Source organism: Phyllostomus discolor, chromosome 2 (assembly GCF_004126475.2).
Source record: "Phyllostomus discolor isolate MPI-MPIP mPhyDis1 chromosome 2, mPhyDis1.pri.v3, whole genome shotgun sequence".
NCBI lineage: Eukaryota > Metazoa > Chordata > Mammalia > Chiroptera > Phyllostomidae > Phyllostomus > Phyllostomus discolor.
In genome coordinates this window covers 13,896,934-13,916,239 of record NC_040904.2, presented here as the reverse complement: position 1 = coordinate 13,916,239, position 19,306 = coordinate 13,896,934, and the positions used below count along the sequence as shown (strand labels likewise).

The 19,306-nt window shown below is 45.3% G+C and overlaps 2 protein-coding genes across 3 annotated transcripts in view; one reads left to right on the top strand and one right to left on the bottom strand.

Moving 5' to 3' along the window:
- Window positions 1–9,216: 9,216 nt before the first annotated feature.
- LOC118498781 (BAG family molecular chaperone regulator 4-like) lies at window positions 9,217–11,923 on the bottom strand. Of its 2 annotated transcripts, XR_004901236.1 has the most exons (3): window positions 11,732–11,923; window positions 10,923–11,109; window positions 9,217–9,514 (listed from the first exon to the last, which is right to left on the bottom strand). XR_004901236.1 is itself a non-coding variant. In XM_036017554.1 (2 exons), the coding sequence occupies exons 1-2, from the start codon at window positions 11,914–11,916 to the stop codon at window positions 9,367–9,369; spliced, it is 333 nt and encodes a 110-aa protein (XP_035873447.1). In that variant the 5' UTR covers window positions 11,917–11,923; the 3' UTR covers window positions 9,217–9,366. The 2 variants fall into 2 exon arrangements, 1 of the variants encoding a protein (XP_035873447.1); XM_036017554.1 differs by lacking the exon at window positions 10,923–11,109.
- The window catches only part of JAM2 (junctional adhesion molecule 2), a 54,746-nt gene continuing 46,643 nt past the window's right edge, over window positions 11,204–19,306 (top strand). Inside the window, exon 1 of the mRNA XM_028504661.2 lies at window positions 11,204–11,750. Within this exon, the coding sequence (XP_028360462.1) occupies window positions 11,684–11,750 (67 nt within the window). The 5' untranslated portion in view covers window positions 11,204–11,683. The remainder of the gene's footprint in view (window positions 11,751–19,306) is intronic.

Genomic DNA, 19,306 nt, shown 5'->3' with positions numbered 1-19,306 from the left:
AGTTTACATTTCCACAAGCATTGTGTAAGGGTTCCCTTTTGTCCATATTTCCTCCAAGACTTGTTATTTCTTGTCTTATTGATAATAGTCATTCTACTAGGTGTGAGGTGATATCTCCTTGTGGTTTTGATTTGTGTTTCCCTTACAACTAATGACGGTAAGCATCTGTTCATATACTTGTTGGCCATCTGTATGTCTTCCTTGGAAAAGTGTCTATTCAAGTCCTCTCCCCATTTTTTAATTGGATTGTTGGGTTGGGTTTTCTTTTGCTGTTGAGTTGTATTTGATGTGTGTGTGTGTGCATTGCAGTAGATTGGCTGACTTGGAAAGATGGTGAGAAGAGTGGTGGTAACAGGGTAGTGTTACAGAGTGAAGGCTGTAGATAGAAACAGACCTGGAATCCTGTGTTGTTGACCAGCTGGGTGTCCTGGAGAAATTTATTGGACCTCAGTCCAACTCTTTTCCTTCATATGCAGAACCAAAGGAGATAATGGAAATAGAGCACTTTGCCATGAGATTGCCATAAAGAGATATTGGAGTTTAAAAGCACTGTTGACTTAAAAAAGATATTGTTGGGTGTTGTAGACTGAATGTCTGTGTCCCTGCGAAACTCGATTCATATGCTGAAATCCTAATTGCAGTGTGATTATATTTGGAGGTGCGGGCCTTTGGGAGGAGATCAGATCATGAGGACTGAGGCCTCCTGAATGGGATTAGTGCCTATATAAGAAAAGCCCAGGGAGCTGGCTACTCTCTCCCTGCCATGGGAGGACACTAAGAGAAGTCAGCTTCCTGCAACCAGAAGCGAGAGGGCACTCACTGGCTCTCAGTCATGCCAGCATCCTGATCTTCCACTTCCAGCCTCCAGACCATGAGAAATACATTTCTGCTGTTTATATGTCACCCAGTCTGTGGTACCTTGAGCAACCAGAACTAAGCAACCACAACTAAGACACTAGGTTAGAAAACCATACAGAACAATCAGACTCTTGTCAGAAATATATAGATCTATATATTCATCCAGTACTGAAATATTTACTGAGCATTTACTAACTGATAAGCACTTCATGAGGCAAAGAGAATAGAACAATAAGCCAAACGTTAGATGGACTCTGCCTTTATGGAGCCCACAGCATAGTGCTGGTTACTGGTTGTGAGAGATTGAACGTAAAATCCCAGTTATGAGGTCAGAGAGGAAGGGCATAGTGAAGGCTGGTAGTAATTGGATCTGATCCAGTCGGGAAGAGCAGGGCCATTTCCTAAAGAAGTGGCAGTTGAGCAGAGACAGAGGGATACGCCAGCCTGGACCAGATGGAATGGGGGTGGACGAGGAGCAGTGAACATAAGCGAAGCACATTGAATCTGGGGTCAGCCAGGTGCCCTTCCAAACCTCCTCCTGCCACTCACCAGCTCTTATGATTCTGGGCCTGTCACTCCATCCCCTTGTCCCAATGACTTCATCTGTAAAATGGAAACAACAGATTTCTTTGTTTAATATGATTATTAGAAGGACTAAATTCAGTAATATGTAAAGTGCTTCGCAATTACTCAGTAAATGCTAGATAATACTGAAGGAAAAAAAAGAATAAAGACCCAAGTGCAAAGAGGGAACAGTATGTGCAAAGCCCCATGGGAGCATAATAGAAAAAAATAATGAAGCTCTGATACTGAGTGGTCCCTCCCTTGTCCATGGGGGATACATTCCAAGACCTGCAGCAAATGCCTGATACCTCAGATAGTACCAAACCATCTCTCTCTCACACACACACATACATACATATATATAGTCTTTTCACTTGGGCACATTGCAACTGCCAGCATCACTACTCTTGCACTTTGGGGCCATTATTAAGTAGAAATGAGTTACTTGAACACAAACACTGCAATACTGAGACAGATGACCTGAGAACCCAGAGGCCGTTAAGTGGCTAACAAATAAGTGGGTTGCATATACAGTTTGGATACTCTGGACAAGGGGATGACTCACATCCTGGGTGGAATGGAGAGAAACCATGAGTGATTTTTATCACGTTACTCAGAACGGCACACAACATATGATTCACAAATTGTTTATTTCTGGAATTTTCCATTTAATATTTTCAGACCACAGTACACTGAGGGTAACTGAAACCATGGAAGGCAACAGTGTGGATACAGGGGAACTACTGTGTATGCTGCTTTTATCCTAAAAGCTGCTGGAAGTCGCTGAAGGTTTTAAGCGGTGGCACTCCACTGCCCAGGCCTTTCACATGATGTCCCTTTTCACAGACCCTTCTTCCACCTTTCTCCTCCTAGCTCCTTCCTATTTCAGCCTCAGTGGTGCTCCCTGAGAGAAGCTCTCCCTGACCTCCCAACTAGGTAAGTGCCTTATGAATACCTCCCCTGGTGTACACGCTTGCTTTGCCTGATGGATGTCTGTCCCCCTCACCTACATCTGCACACGATGGGACTTTGCCTGTGATTGCACATAATTGTGCCTCCAGCCGTTAGCACAATGGCTGGTCTACAGTAGGTGCTTATTTCACATCGGTTAATGGAAGACAGAAAGAATGGAAGAGAAGGAGGGGGAGGGAAGGTGGAGAAAATGAGGGGGGTGGAGAGGTAATGAGATCAGTTCAACTTTGGACTTGATTGTAATTTTAAAATTTTTAAATGAATTGTAATTGATGTTGAGTGGTGCATCTAGGTCGAGATGTTCTAAAAAGCAAGGAAAACAGACTTGGAGTGAAAAAGACAGATCCAGGCTTGAGCCATGTACGCTAAGGAGTGACATGGCGGATAGCTGAAGCAAGGGGATGGGCTATAGCAGGGTCTTCAGAGACAGTGGTCTGGGGTCACTAACTGTGTGAGCGTGGGGAGGTCACCAAGTCTCTGAGGCTCCTCTGAAACCAGACAGAGACATAGGAGCCTGTCGCGCCAGCCAGACTCCCACAGCATGCTTCCCCTGTGCCCAGGCTGCGTTCCACCCAGCTGGTCACTCAGAGTAACCGAATGCTGACCATGCAGAAGCGAGAGTCTTCTCCTGCTTTGGTGTCTGGAGTTTATCAAGTACCTACTGATGTCTGTCAGTTATAAGTGGGGTTATTACAACACGCAGAGTCAGGCCTTTCCCCGGATCCCTCACTGGGTTGTTGCAGATCCAAAGAGAAAATGCATATAAGCAGATTTGGAAAATCTCAAGTGTCAAACAAATGAAGATGACATTGTCATTGCAGAGATCAAATGCCGACCTTCATGTGGCCTTTTCTTCTCCTTAGAAGGGAAAAAAACTATTTCCTGGAGTCCATCTTTTTGGATACCTTAGTGCAGGGGTCCCCAACCCCCAAGGCCTGCCAGGAGAGGACCAGCAGCGGCCTGGGGCTCGAACCTCCAACCTCGTGAGCAAAGCTTACCTTAGCTCTGCCCACTGTCCTTCTCCACTCCCTCCCCCCTTTTCCTGTCCATGGAAAAACTGTCTTCCATAAAACCAGTCCCTGGTGCCAAAAATGTTGGGGACTGCTGCCTTAGTGGGTAAGAACATGGGTCTTGGAAATCAGATAAACCTGGATTTAAATCTGGCTCAGTTATTTCACAGATGCCTGGTCCTAGGTCAGGGGCTTAAGTGTTCAAAGGCTTTGTTCTAATCTGTAAGATAGTCGATAGTACCTCCTCACAAAGTTGTTTACTAGATAATGCCTGCAAGTGCTTTCCACAGTACCGGGCACATGCTACCTAACAAATATCAACATTTTTAAAAATATATTTTTTTAATTTATTTTTAGAGAGGGAAGGAAGGGAGAAAGAGTGAGAGAGAGAGAAACATCAATGTGCGGTTGCTGGGGGCCATGGCCTGCAACCCAGGCATGTACCCTGACTGGGAATCGAACCTGCGACACTTTGGTTCGCAGCCTGTGCTCAATCCACTGAGCTATGCCAGCCAGGGCAATATCAACGTTTGATATCACCATTGTCTTTAGGAGTGATGGGGACAGCAGCGACCAAATGGAAGAATCACTGCACGTTTCCCAAATCCTTCCAGCACCCTCCCCTCCTAGCTGCCTCACCCCAGATCCAAGACATTGAGTTAAACTGCAGTCCAATGGAGAGTTCTTATCCTCCCCATTCCTTACACGATTAAGGACATGCATTAAGTGTAGTTGTCCTTGGCCAGGGACCTCTAGGGAAAAATCAGTTACAACTTGAGTCAAGTTACATAGGAAATGGCAAATCCACTCCCAGACAATGTCGAGGGCTCTGTGCTGATTTGGGGACTGCAGAGGAAAGACAGAATTAGTGTTCATTCCAGGCCCGGCTCTTTTATTTTGCTGTGTGATCTCATTTCACCATTTGGGGGCTCACCATCCTTAAGTGTGAAATGAGGGAAAGGGTTATGTAGGAAGTGGGTGGAGTCAGACATCACCTCTAGATTGTCCCCACATTTTAGTTGTTATGGTTCCAGGCTTCTAGAGAAATGGGTGCTTGCCCATGCCAGTGTTTGATAAATGCTACCTCCTCCCCCAAGTAAATTCCACTTAAAAAATCATTTTCCTGTTATCTAATTCTCTACGAAATTTCTAATTGTCATTCAATAAAAAACTAACTATTAATCTTTAAAAAAGAAAGCATTAGTAATGATTTCACTGATTGCCAGTGGACTTCACTTAATAGGCAGGTGGGCGCACCTGAGTGATGCGAAGTAATTTGGAAAAGAACATGAAAGAAGGAATGATCCTGCATGTAGTCATCAGAAGCAGGGGAGGCTGTATTTTCCCCTCTTCTTGGACGAAAGTTTAGAGCGCTGAACTGTTGTAATGGACTGGAAGGAAGATGTCACTTAGGGAGAATGCCGCCGGCTATGTGCTGGCATCACTGGGAGCTTCTCTGAACAGGTTTATTTGCCTGGGAAGAGCTGTGGTTTGAGCCCAAGCAGGAGTGTGCTTGTGGGCATATCAGATGGACTCCTGAAATCAGGCTTATTCCAGAAAATGACCTGAGAAAATAATGATGAGGGAGACGTATGCAAGGAGAACCCCATTGGTTAAAGACTTTAAGTTCTATGAGCGCGGGCTGGGAACCAAAGTGTCCCAGGTTCGATTCCCAGCCAGGGTACCTTCCTGGGTTGCGGGCCATAACCCCCAGCAACCGCACATTAATGTCTCTTTCTCTCTCTCTCCCCCCCTTCCCTCCCTAAAAAATAAAAAATAAATAAAATCTTAAAAAAAAAAGACTTTAAGTTCTATCTACAGGAGTTTCAAATGTACATGAGAGACACTTGGGAATTGCGTGGTTTTGAAAACGGAAGACTTTTTTCCTCCTCTTTTCTCTAAATTGCAGAGTGTGGGCACACGTTCCAGCACCTTCTCCATACCCAAGAGGAAAAATAACCCACCCGACACGGAAATGCCGAAGCGGACCTGTTGTGAGAAGTCACTCCGTTTAAACGCAGCCCTTCTCTGCGCGGCTCGTTTGGGGCAAGTGCCTCCACACCCCGTGACATTACTTCAAATTTAGAATTAGAGTGGGAGGAGAGACTGAAAAACGGTAAGATGTCCTAAAACACCAAGTCCCCAATTATGTTTACTCGACAAAACCGCTTTTAGTGTCAGAGTGAAAGTGATTATGACTTGTGGCGGGTGGGGGAGGGACAGTGTGATCCTGGAGGCTGGGATGGTCTCGAGAGACTCCCCTACAACTTGCCCCCTGCTCCTGGGGTGGGGATTCTGACGAGCAGAGCAATAGCAAAAGCACCTTCCCACCACTCATTCGTGAAGCAGTATGAACTACTGCTGTTCCTTTCACTGTCCTGGGGCTGATGTTTGTAACCATTTCATTAGGTTTTTATCTCATGCACTAGTTTTATACCTTATTAACTACAGAACACAAGTCTGTAAACATTTTCTGCAAGTTGATTTACTGCTGGCTTTGTCTATTGCCTAAGTGGTCAACGCCCTCAAGTATTATGTAAATGCAGGAGACAATGCTCAATCCTTTTTTTTTTTTTAAAGCACTCAGCACTATTAACACCTGCACATTTGATTCCTGATTCTCTCCTAGTTCTTCTCATACTTTTTTGACTGCTCTTTCTTATGTTCTTCCTGTAGGTCTTCTTTTGTTTGTTTGTCTGTTTGTTTTTTCATTTATTTTTATTGTATTTTTCCACTTTGTTTCTTTCAATTTTGTTATTAGACTTTAATTTTTAGAGCAGTTTCAGGTTCACAGCAACATTAAGCAGGAGGTAAAGATTTCCCCTAGTCTTCCTGCCCCTGTGCATGCGCAGTCTCCCCTTGTCAGGAGCTGACCAACAGCTGACCTTTGACACAGTCGGGACGGGTGAGACGCATCTGCACAGCAGAGGCGACTGTGGTCGGATCTCCTGTCTGTCTCCTCCTGTATGCCTGTCCCTGCTAGCGATAGGGGGTGGGATTTTTAGATACCTGTGTGTTATAACAAAAAATCTGCACGATGCCTCTGATTCTGCACCAAATGACTTGCTGACCACAGAATAGAGACCCCTAGCAACCCTAATGCTGCCTGCTTCCCCCACCTGGGAAGTTACGGACAACATTGAACTATGGGCAGACCAACTGCCCCAACGCTGAAGGAAGCTGTTGCTAGGAACGTTTCTTAGGGAGTCGCCACTTAAAAGCTTAAGATTTATTAGAGTCACTACCGCTCCCACACCCTGGACAGGAGTGTATAGAAGAAGCAAGGAGTTCTAGTTGAAAATAATAATCTCAATACATGGAAATGAACACAAAACATTGTCCCCCCAAGATGTATAAATCAAAAAACGTAGGCAAAAAAACCCAGTTATCTAACCAAGATAAATTTAACCTCAATGGATAATAGTTGATTCCTATATACCTACAAATCACTCCTTGCCCCCTTTTAATTTAGACCAATCCCTAGAATCTTTATAGACGCCTACTTACTAACTGGCACCTGAAAGATTGTGCCCGTACAGCTTCTGATTAATGACCCTCTTGGTCAAAATAACCTTTGTTTAATATGGTTGATCTGTGGGACCTCCTGTACTTTTTATTTTTTTGTTTAACATGATTGATCTGTGAAACCTTTTGTGTTTTTAGAAATTGTTTCTGTGGTAACCGTTCCTGTTTTAATAATCACACTATGCATTGAATGTTGTATACCCTCCCCTATAAAAAACAAAGATTGATTCTTCTCGGTGAGTCAGCCGGGGCCCAAAAGCCTGGCTGTCCTCTGGCACCCCACTGGGTGTCTCGCTTCAGTCACTTCCCTTAGCCGTGCACTCTTCGGGGACCCTGAGACCCTGCTGAAGCTGGACCCCGGCATCCTCTGTTGCCAACCTCACTCACCAGAGTGGTACATTTGTTACAATTGATGAACCTACACTGGCATAGCATTACGAAGAGTCCATAGTTTATCTTAGAGTTCACTCTTGGTTTTGTGCATTCTGTGGGTGTGGACAAACGTACAATGGCATGCATCCACCTCTGTAGTGCCCTACAGAATCATTTCACTGGCCTAAAAATCCTCTGTGCTTTGCATATTCGTCTTTTGCTCTCTCCTGCTCCCTGACAGCCACTGATCTTTGTACGGCCTCCAAAGTTTTGAGTTTTGCAGTATGTCATAGAGGTGGAATCATACCGTACATATCCTTTTCATATTGGTCTCTTTCACTTAGTAATATGCATTTATGTTTCCTTCATGTCTTTTCTGGGCTTGATAGCTCATTTCTCTCTAGCTCTGAATATTATTTCATTGTCCAGAGGTACCACAGTTTATCCACTCATCTACTGAAGGATATCTTGGTTGGTTCCAAGTTTTGGCAAGAATAAAGCTATTATAAACATTTGTGTGGGGGGTTTTGTAGGTACATAAATTTTCAACTCCTTTAGGTAAATACCAGACTGTGATTGCTGGGTTGTGTAGTAAAAATATGTTCAGTTTTCTAAGAAACTAACACATTGTCTTTCAAAGTGGTTGTACCATTTTGCATTTCCACTAGCAATGAATGAGAATTCCTTTTGTTCTATATCCTCGTTAGCATTTGGTTTTGTCAATGTTCTGTATTTTGCCCATTCTAATAATAGGAGTGTATCTTAATGTTGTTTTAATTTACATTTCTCTGATGACATATGATATAAAGTATGTTTTCATATGTTTATTTGCCATCTTCTTTGGTGAGGTGTCTGTTAAGATCTTTGGCCCATGTTTTAATCAGGTTATTTGCTTTCTTATTGTTGAGTTTTAAAAGTTACTTGTATATTTGGATAACAGTCTCTTATCAGATAGAGTTTTGCAAATACTTTCTCCCAGTCTATGCTTTGTCTTCTATTCAATTCCCTTCAAATTGTCCTTTGGAGAGCACAGAGTCAAAGGGGATGGGAAGATGAGGGGAAAAGGTAAAGGGGATTGAGAAGCACAAACTTCCAATGATGACAACAGTCATGGGGACGTAAAGTGCAGCAGATGGTAGATAGCCAGTAATACTGTGATAACCATGTACGGTGCTACAGGTACACTAGACTTAAAGTGATGATCACTCTGTAATCCCCATGTTGTACACCTGGAACCAATACAATATTGTATGTCAGCTATGATTAAAAATAAATTAAAAAAATAAAAAGTTGTCATCAGACACAAGGTCATCTAGATTTTCTCCTCTACTATCTTCTAGAAATTTTATAGTTCTGGGTTGGTGATCGATATTGAGTTAATTTTTGTGAAGAGTGGAACGACTGTGTATAGATTCATTTTTTTTTTTTTAAGGGTCTTTTTCTTACCTCTTACTGTAGTTATTTTCTCAGATTTATCTCTAGGAAAATGTTCACATTTTCCCTAATTGCTCTCATGCATTTGCTCTCGTAGCTTCTCCTGTCTTCTAGAATGGTCCTCAAACACCAGTCCCTGGACTGGCTGCATCAGAATCAGCCGGGTGCTTGTTACACATACAGCTCCATGGGTGCCCCAGAGATAGAAACTTCTGGGATTCAGAACTTTCACATAACTTGAAGCAGAGAATCATATTTAAGGATTCTAGGGGATTCTGAGGAGCAGACAACCTTGGTGATTATGGTTCTAGACCACGCTGATGATATTTACACTTATTTCTTCAGTCAATCCCAATGGTTTCCTGAGCTGCAACAGAAGTATACCCTCTTATTCTTGACCTTGAACAAGCCATTGTTACTAGAAGAAAAGGGTCTGTCTGCCTGTATGCATCAAAGCCAAATAAGACATGAACATGAGTTCGCAGCCAAGAAAGTGAGGATTTATTAAAAAGGAGATGGCACTATGCCCAGAGTCACAAGCAAGCTACTGCTCAAAGACCTGGCTCCCCAATGGCTTCCGGCGATGGATTAAATAAGGGGGGAAAATCATCTATCCTGGTGACTAATAGAGTTAGGGTGGTGGTCTCCACTGACTGGTTGGTGCTAGGGTAGGGGGTAATGGATCATTGCACCTGGTCCTGACATCAGCCATGGAGTGGTTCTGTCCAGCTTCCCAAGAATCTGTTTTGTGTGATGGTCCTGCTTTGCTGGGTCTGGAGCTAAAATGCAACGGAGGCCAAGATACTACATTTAATTTGATTGCAAACTCTGTCTCAATAGTGAAGGGATCCAGGACCTCGTTTCTAAGACTACTGGAGGCTGACCAAAACCTCATGGTTCCGAAGGGGGTAGTGATTAAGCAAGGGAGAGGGAGGTGGGTGAGTCAGGACACTGGATGGGGCCGGTTTGAATCAAAGGGAAAAAATCAAAGTTAAAGAAAATAAGGTTCCTGCACAGTTGCACCATTTCGCATCTCTCGGCGAGTTTTTCTCATCTGTAAAGTAAGAATAACATTTTCTCCCGTCCTGAGTTGTTGGGGAATTAGATACTGCACTCTTCTGACCACCATTGACACAGCACTCAACAAAAACCAGCTGTTATTACTTTCTGACCTCCATAACACTTAGCAAGTGGTATTAGAGGTCTTTCCAGACGGGATTCTCTCTCTCTCCTCCAGACTGTGAGCTTATCAGCAGCAAAAACACGGCATTGTTCATCAGTGTCCACCAGCATCCAGCACATTGTAGCTATTTGACAAATGCCTTGCCGGGACGACAAGTAAATAACTGAGTTAATCAGTTATTCACATAGGCTGTCACAGAACATTTTTAAAATACGTCTTTGTGTGTGTGTGTGTATCTTTAGGGAGGAACAAAAGACACATAGTTGTGGCAAGAATAAGAAGATGCCAACTACCTTTCTTGTAAAGTACAGCATCTTTCCTGTTACAGCCCAGAAAAACTGGAGCAAGTCTGTTGTTAAATCCGTGCCCCTTCTTACTTTTCTGCAGTATGACCCCTGACAGTTTTGCCCTTTTGACATTCCTTTCTGGGCACTAAGCTTTAGCCACGGTCACCAAGGAAACAGGAGAGATGCCTCATTCCTCACAGCTCTGCATGTCTAAACTCTGGTCACCTTTGTCCAGTGAGTTAGCCAAATTCTGTGTGTGCACGCCATTAAACCCACTGTCTTCTATACAGAACTTCATCCGTTTTCCTACCTTTGAAGGAAAAAAAAAAAAGATGTCTAACAATTTCTTTTCTTGGGAATGGCCTTTTCCCAGACCTGTCCATAATCTTAAATGCACCAGACATTTTTGGTCCCTAGGAGCAAAGACAAAGATTGCCCGTTTAGCCTTTGTGGTGTGGGCAATACAAGTGTGGGTCAATTTTAAAGCACGCAACAGAGCGTGCATAATGGGTTTCTCTTTTAAAAATACAGTAGGCCAAAAATAAACCTGACAAAGGGCAGCTGTAGAGTTTTAACATGTGGAAAACAGGCGGCAGTTATGTAACTAAAAAGAAACATGATAAATATTTCACACTGTTAGATGAACTTCCAACTGCAACACGTAAAAAGCAAAGGACACAGAACACAGCTTAACTCTCCGAGAGGCAAAATGCTTACACGCAAAAAGGCCCAAGGCTATTGCTAAAATCTGACGCCTGCCTTCCAGCTCGAATCTTGATCGTTTTTTCTTTTTTTTTTTTAACCCTCGTGTCCAAGGCAAATCCGGCAAACCCCCTCTCCCAGGAGCGCCACCTCGACTGCTTCGCTCCACGCCAGAGAATTTCCAAAAATCTGGACCTTTAGGCTGCAAACCCAAAAAGTTCTGTGGCCCGGAGGGAGAAGACAGGAGTTGCAGCAACCCGGCGCGCCCCACCCCGCCCCCGGGGGCCGCGCCTCCCGCCCCGGCTCCTCGCCCGGAGGACAGCTGGCAGCCCCGCGCAGGACCAGACACAAAGCCGATCAATCCCGGCGGCGCGGGGGTGGGGGACGACCCAGCGGGGCTTCCCTTGCACTCCTCCCCTCCTCCAGCCCCCTCAGTAGGACCCAGCCGACACCTCGTCCGGCTTCCACCGCCCGCCCCCTGTAACCGCCCTCCCCCGACCCCCCCCTCCAAAAAGGCCCAGACCCCCGCCCCCCCCCCCCCCCATCCCAGGGCTAGGGGAGACCTGCCTTAGGCGGCCAGCGGAGCAAGCGCCCCAAGCCGGGAGAAACTGACGTCGCCGCAGGGTCGGTCAGTCCCCTCCCACCTCCTCCCCTTCCAGGGCTCCACGAGTCTCTCCTCCCCCCAACCCCAGAAGTTCGGGGGGGCCCTCTCGGCCTCCCGCGCTCCGGCCGCCGGAACCTCAGCCTCCGCGGAGCAGCCACCTCGGCCGGGGAAGATGGCGAGAAGGAGCGGCCCCCGCCTGCTGCTGCTGCTGCTGCGCTACCTCGTAGCCGCCCTGGGCTGTAAGTTGTCGGGTACCTGCAGTCTCCTACCCGCTGGCACTGGGACCCGGTCCCCTAGCCCTCCGGCGCCAGGAGCGGCGCTCGCGGGGGGCTGTCTGCGGCTCCGGGCAGAGGGTCCGCCGCGGGGCAGCGGACTCCGCACCCTGCCGGCGGGGAATCGGGGCATCCGCGGGGCGGGCGCGCGCGCGCGCGGGGGGCGGGCGCGGGGGGCCGAGGCTTCTGTTTATTGTCGGTACCATCTGATCTGGTCAGTTCTAGTTAGAGAACATCAGGGGTCCACGCCAGCAGGTTCTTATCTCCTGGAAAAGTTGGGTTAAGTTTTCAAAGACACAGGGGACGTGACCAGAAGGCAGATCTCACTAACTCCTTCAAGATGCTAAGGTCCCAAGATGGCATCAGCTGGAGGCGGGCGCCCGCCACACCGAGTGCGGGCGCGCGGGGCAGAGGCGTAATCCCGAGGGCCCCCGGCGTGTCGGGAGTGTGCGGGGCACTTGTGCGGCTGGGGTGCGGGGAATTCGTCTGCTGAGTCAGAGTTACTTTTATTCTCTCCACAAGCACATCTCCAGTAAGTTCAAGTCTGGTCTGGGGACCCTAGCCAGCCGCCGTGCCCTCAAGGGGACGCCCGAGCGGACGATTGTTAGAAAGATGCTGAAGCTGAATTATTTGAGTATCGGTGGAAGGCAGGAGCGCGACCCCAAACCACTTTCACAGGATGGTTCTAAACAGAATTTTCAAGGATTCTGGGCTCAGGAGATTCAAAATCCCGGGAACGTTTCCTATTTAAGGAATTACACTAGATCTTAGAAGCACTTAAGCAATGAAGTCCTTTTTCTTTTGGTTTTCCTTTTGGTTGTTTCTCTTTCTTTTTCTTAAAAAAAAGTAGAAGGAGTTGTTATTCAAATTCTGGCAATATAATAGTTAAAATAACCTGCCGGGCAAAAGCGTCTGATGCCACAATACCACTTTTTCTGGCACGCTCATTGCCGAAGTGAGTGTTGTTGCTCAGCTCAACGTGATGTGAGCTTTGTCCGGTAGGGAGCGAGGCAGGTGCGGGTTGTCTCAAAGAAGGGACCCGTGCTGACCTATATATAATAGAAAAATCAAACTGGGAAGGCAAGGCTTCAAAAATCAAACCATTATGTAATTTTGAAATATCAATTGGTGGCATGTTGAAGGCACAGAGAAACAAAATGAGCGAATGCTGAAAGGCAACAAAGAGGCAGGCTGGAGGAATTGTAACGAAACTCCTGAGAAAGTTACGGGTTTGTTGACCATCCGAAATGTCAAATAAAAAAGATTGTGACTTTAGGATAGACTTGTCACTGGTTTGAAACGGAGAAAACCGTTTTATTCTGCTATTCTCATTCAGTAGTCAGAATAGAACCGATACACCCTAAGTGTGAAATTGTAGCCAAGAGACAACCTGCAGAGGCTTGGAGGAATGGGCAGAATAACTTCTTCCTCGGGCTTTGGGTAAATCTAACACTTGGGCTCTTCCCACCGTGACTCCTATAGGGAATTGATGTGAAAGTGTGCAGGGATCTTTTTACATTGTTCCTTGGGTGCGAAAAGGTCTAGCATGGCAAGAATGTTTTCTTTTCTTTGTCTTTTTTTTACATAAACACTTTTATTTTATAATAGTTTAGGTTTAAAAAATTGCTAAGATAGTATAGAGAATTATATTATACTACACCCACTTTCTCTTATTATTAACATTTTTACATTAGTATGATACATTTGTTCCAATTAGTGAACCAATATTAATATATTATTGTGCGCTAAAGCCCACACCTTGTTCAGATTTCCTGCATTCTTACCTAATGTCTCCTTTTTGCTGTTCCAGGATTTCATCCAGGATACCTCGTTACATGTGATAGTCATGTTTCCTTCGCCTCCTCTTAGCAGCGACAGTTTCTCAGACTTCCCTTGTTTTTTATATGACCTTGACAGATTTGAGGTGTCCCAGTGACTTATTTTGTACAATGCCTCTCAATTAGTATTTCTCTGTTTTTTTTTTTTTTTTTTTTTAAGAACTAGACTTGAGTTAATGGGGGTTTCTGGAGGAAGAGCACAGAGTGAAAGTGGCATTTCCGTCACATCATCTTCAGGGTGCATACTGTGAACATGACTTATCTCTGCTACTGTGAGCCCTTCTCACCTGACGGCGGTAATATGTGTCAGGTTTCTCCCACAGGTCATCCCTTTATCCCTCTGTCCATCCTGTATTTTTTTCAAGGAAAGTCGTTATATACAAATCACACTTAAGAAAGATGAGTTACACTCCACATCCTTGAGGATGGAGCATCTCCATAAGTTATTTGGAATTCTTCTGTTTGAGAGACATACCTACTCCCCCTCCACTATTCATTCATTCATTCATTCATTCATTCTTATGTCAGTGTGCATTCATGAACATTTATTTTCTACTTTGATTTATCGTCTGATACTATTTTATTAATTTTAGTGCTCAGGTTACTTTCGATTTGGTCGCTGGGAGTGGTTACCGTTGGTTCCTCTGCCCCTGTGACATGGCCCCATCACACACACACACACACACACACACACACTTTTGTTTTCAGCATTTCTTTACTTTCTGGGACCACAAAAGCTCCAGGCTGATCTTGTATATTTCCTGCTGTAGTCCTTGAATCAGCCACATCTCCAAAGAACCCTGGTTCCTCTTACTGGAGAATAGTATTGGAAACCCAAGTCTGGGCAGTTGGTATGCTCATTGCTGTTAGGCTGTTGTTGAAAACATGAATGTTGTTCAGGGCTAAGTTTCACTCTATAGTCCTGTTTGTGATCTATCCACTCTGGTTTTATGTCCAGATCCAAAGACAGTGTAATGAAGGCACTGTTCTAAGGACTTTCTTGTGTATTCTGTTTTTAAGGTCTCTACAAGTGCATGAGAAAGAATGTATTTTCAGCTTATAGAGAGAAGCTAAGTTCCTTGTCTAAGCTCACTTATCTAGGCTGGAAAGAGATGGAACTGGGATTTAAAGGCTGAGAGATTTTCATAGATACCTGGACTTCTTTCTATCTCAGTGCTTAACTCTTTGGCCATCTTTACTCAAGAAAAGAATGAAGTAGATTTAGTAGAATTAGTGGCTTGCTTAAGCTCTAATTATATTCACCCAAATATAACTGTACTATGGGGGGGGGGTCTGCCTGTAGGGCTGCCCCCCCACCCTGCCCCAGCTGCAGATGAGAATAAGTCTACCAACACAGGATCTGCTTGGGGAGGAAAGGTGGCCAATCTCTCAAAAGAGAAGGGCCAGGAGCCTGTTCCTCAATGGGCTTTTATTGGGTTCCTTTGCACAGGAATACAGATAAAGCTCATTAATCATTGGCAGTAAGGATCAAACTATAGATACCAAAGAGCTCTGAGGGCCTATTTTGAGTCAGGGTCAGATAAAACTTTGAGGAACAAACTTACTTCTTGCTTGGACCCTTATCATTTAATTGAGAGCATTCTAAACAAAGCAGGTTTCACAGGATTTTGCATATTCTTTCTTAGGCCTGATTGCCTGGGAACTCGCACTTTCCAGCACAGGGCTGCACTGCCCTCTGCCATTGTTTCAGGCTTAAGTCAGGCAGGGGAAGTAAGGCAGCCAAGAGATTAGGAGACTTCTCAAAGACAGAATGAGGACTCAGGCTATGTCAAAGCCGAGGGGCAGGGGTCCCTCGCCCCCTTTTGCTGTGTCCCCCAAAGTCCTTCCCTGGGGGCCTCCCACATGATCGTGCCTGTCTTAGGCTATTGCCCCCTTTGGGGAATCTTACCCATCATTGGCTAACCGACCAAGCACTGGGGGCCAGGCAGAGTGAAGTAAAAGGAGCAGAAGCAGCACTCCTGCCAGGGAGATAAGCTTTGCTTCCTTAGTGGCTTACGGTCCAAGGTCACTCCCTCAGCCTTAGCCATGGGGGGCGGGGGGGGTTGGTTACAGCTTCTGAAACCATGCAGGGCAGTTCCCAACACTGTACCACTCTTTTGTCCCAATAGTACCATGTATAATGTCATGCTGACTCCATTCTTCCTTTTATTGCCGTGTGTCTTCATAGTCTGGAAGATTTTTGTTGTTACTGCTGTTATTTAAACTATGTTTTTAGTATATCTATTGCTGTATGGACATTTATTTGTGTGTTTAGTTGAATTATATTTTTATTTCTCAGCAAAATGGAAGCTCCATAAGGGAGAGAATTTCTTGATGCTTGCTCACCACGGGAGGTCCAGTGCTGAGCAGAGCTCCTGGTTAATAGTGGGTGTAAACGTATGCCTGTTGCTTTGGTAGGAAGGGGGTGAGGTGGAGTGGACGGAGGACACTGGAGGAAATGAGTGACGGTATTTTAAATCATGAAGCCCTAAGGTGTCCGTTTTCTCTGAAGTGACATTTAAGCTCGATGCCTCAGAAAACAAAAGAAGTAAATAAAGTTTAGTATGGGGGAGGAGAGGGGAAGAGAAGGTCATGCATTCTGGAATCTTCCAAAAGAGTCGAGGAGTTGAGGGTGAATGAGACCTGTGGGCTGCTCTTAACTCTGCATGGCTGGTAGCAGCCTGGGGTCCTCAGGTCCGGGCTAGAACGCAAGCCAGGCCACTTGGCCTGGATCATCTGTGATCGCTCATCGACTGGTGAGGACTGTGGGGTGGGATTTTCTGTAAACTCGCAAGGGCCCTCCTGCGGGGTGGAACTGACCCAAACCACACTCCCGGCAACTGAGAAAATCCTTTCTGCCCTCTGTTAGCACTGTTAAAAACCAAGCTTCACAGTGCGTGTGCTGAAGAGAACTGCTCTTATTATCTGTTGAACAGAAGGGTCAGAGTGGACTGGCTGGTAGACCAATACCCATTTTGAGGCTGTGACAACAATGACGTTAAGAAGAAGACAAGCCCTTACTGGTGCGGCTCAGTTTGTTGGGTGTCTCCCCGCAAAGTGAAAGGTCACTGGTTCGATTCCTGATCAGGGCCCGTGCTTGGGTTGCAGGTCCAAATGGGGACACGTGCGAAAGGCAACCAGTCGATGTTTTTCTCACACATTGATGTTTCTCTTCCTCCCTTCCCTCTCTCTAGAAATAAATAAAAATCTTTAAAAATTTTTTTCTTAAAAAATAAGTGAAAACAAAACCATCAGCATAAAGAGAACGGTGAGTTCCCTGTGGCTGAGATGACTCATGATCCCTCCACAGAAGCAGTTCAGGGAGAGGAGCCCGTGGGACTATACATGTGCTTGCTCTACCCATGTGTCCGTCACACTGGCTCCCTCCTGCGGGCCTTTCAGATGGAGAAGATGTTTCAGACTGTAAACACAAGGTCCGCTTCTGTTGTTGGCAAGCAGCCCTACCTTGTTGAAGTCAGACCAGCACAAAACAGTAAAGGCCATTATTTAAAATATCAGCCCTGGTTGGTGTGGCTCAGTGGGTTGAGTACCAGCCTGTGAATCAAAGGGTCGCTGGTTCGATTCCCAGTCAGGGCACATGCGTGGGTTGCGGGCCAGGTCCCCAGTAAGGGGCATGTGAAAGGCAACCACACATGGATCTTTCTCTCCCTCTCTTTCTGCCTCCCCTCTCCTCTGTCTAGAAATAAAATAAATAAAATCTTTTTAAAAAATAAATAAACATCAATTCTTCTCATCTCATAGCAACAGAGTGGCAGTAATGCAGAGTCCATACTTCATGTTAGTTGTCCTGCCAGGCTGATGTTTTGAGGGAAATGAGGGTGAGGGTGTGAAGGAAGAGTCAGAATTGGGGTCAAGCGCTTTCTTTGGCAAAAGCAGAAAAAGGAAACATTAAACAACTTAAAACCAGGGAGTGTTTTCTTGGAAGGTGTTACTGTTAACAAGGCAAGAACTCAGAAATACAACCCAGCTATATTAGTTTCTTCTTGCTGTAGTGACAAATCACTGCACGTTTGATTAACACAAATTTATTACCTTGAAGTTCTGGAGGTTAGACGTCTAAAATAGGTGTCACTTGGGCTAAAATCAGGGTGTGGGAAGGGCAGCGTTCCTTCGGGAGGTTCTAGAGAAACTGTTTTCATGCCTTTTCCAGCTTCTAGAGGCCACCCATTGATGTCCATCCCTCCAGAGTCAAAGCTGGCAATGCCAGGCTGCCGCACCTCTGGTTCTCTCTCCCCTGCCTGTCTCTTCCACTCGGAAGGACCCTTGCAAACTGCATGGGGCCTACTGAGGTAATCCTGGGTAGTCTGCTCATCTCAGGTCAGCTGGTTAGCAACTTTGGTTCTATCTACAACTTTATTTTCTACTTACCAGGTAAGGTAACATGCGTACAGGGTCCTGAGACTAAGACGTGGACATCTTTGAGGGACCATTATTCTGCCTGTCACACCAACCCCAATTTGGATATGCACAGCCACAGTGTAATCAGTATTGTGGCCAAGAATATTCTAGATCCCATGAAGCAACCATAACTTTTAAATCATAATTCCTGGGGTTGTATATGTCTATATTTTCATGAGTTGTATTTCAGATTGCATGGTGTAAGGGTAAAGAACAAGTCTGATGCTGAACTCTGTGCTCACTTTCTTTTATTTTTTAAATTTTTAAAACACTTTGATTTTACAGAGAGGGGAGGGAGGGAGAAACCAAGGGAGAGAAACATTGATGCCGGAGAGAAACATCGATCGGTTGCCTTCTGTACACACCCCAACCAGGGACTAAACCTGCCACCCAGGCCTGCACCCCCGACTGGGGAATCAAATTGGCGACCTTTCAGTTTGTGGTGTCTCACCCAGCAGAGCCACCCCTGCCAGGGCTGGGCTCACCTTCTAGCCTTGTGACCCGAACAAGGTATTTGCCGTGTGTGTGTGTCAGTTGACCCATGTGTCATGGTGGTGACCACAGTACATTTCTTTTTGTTTTAAAGATTTTATTTATTCATTTTTTAGAGAGGGAAGGGAGGGAGAAAGAGATAGAGAGAAAAACATCAATGTGCGGTTGCTGGGGGTCATGGCCTGCAACCCAGGCATGTGCCCTGACTGGGAATCGAACCTGCGATGCTTTGGTTCGCAGCCCGCACTCAATCCACTGAGCTACGCCAGCCAGGGCTCACAGTACATTTCTTTTATCCACTCTAGCTCAGCCCCTTCCCATCTACTCAACATTTATAGATTTGCACCTACTGCTAACCGAACACTTTTCCCACAGTGGTGAGCAAACATTGAGAAATTTCTCTTGTGGTGATTAGGAAGAATTAAATGTGTGCACATTTAATACACAAGTGTATAGCACACTTAGAAAACTGGTACCAAATTCTTGGTTCAAACTTGGGGGCATTGTAATGAAATACTCACATTGTCACTTATAATGGGCTTGCTGCATATATGGGAGTCATCGCCAAAGACAAAAAATGGGGTTGTTTCATAAGTATTATACTAATTTAAGTTGCTTGTTTTACTCACTTTTATTATTTTAAGACTTTGTTTTAAAAATGTGTTTTTTAAAGTTCTATTACAGAACATACCATCTATATTGGTATCCATGTCTGCCTGTAAGAAGAGTATGCTCGCCAGGTAGAGGGGGAGGAGCCGGTTCAGCTGGAGGGAC

Bases quoted from the DNA above. Each gene is read 5' to 3' on its own strand.
- LOC118498781 (XM_036017554.1), bottom strand. From the start codon at position 11,916: ATGCCCCGATTCCCCGCCGGCAGGGTGCGGAGTCCGCTGCCCCGCGGC. The intron at 9,515-11,731 runs GTAGCGCAGCAG...GTTGCATTTTAG, and splicing joins CAGCCCAGGGCGGCTACGAG to CTCCAGACCCAGCAAAGCAG.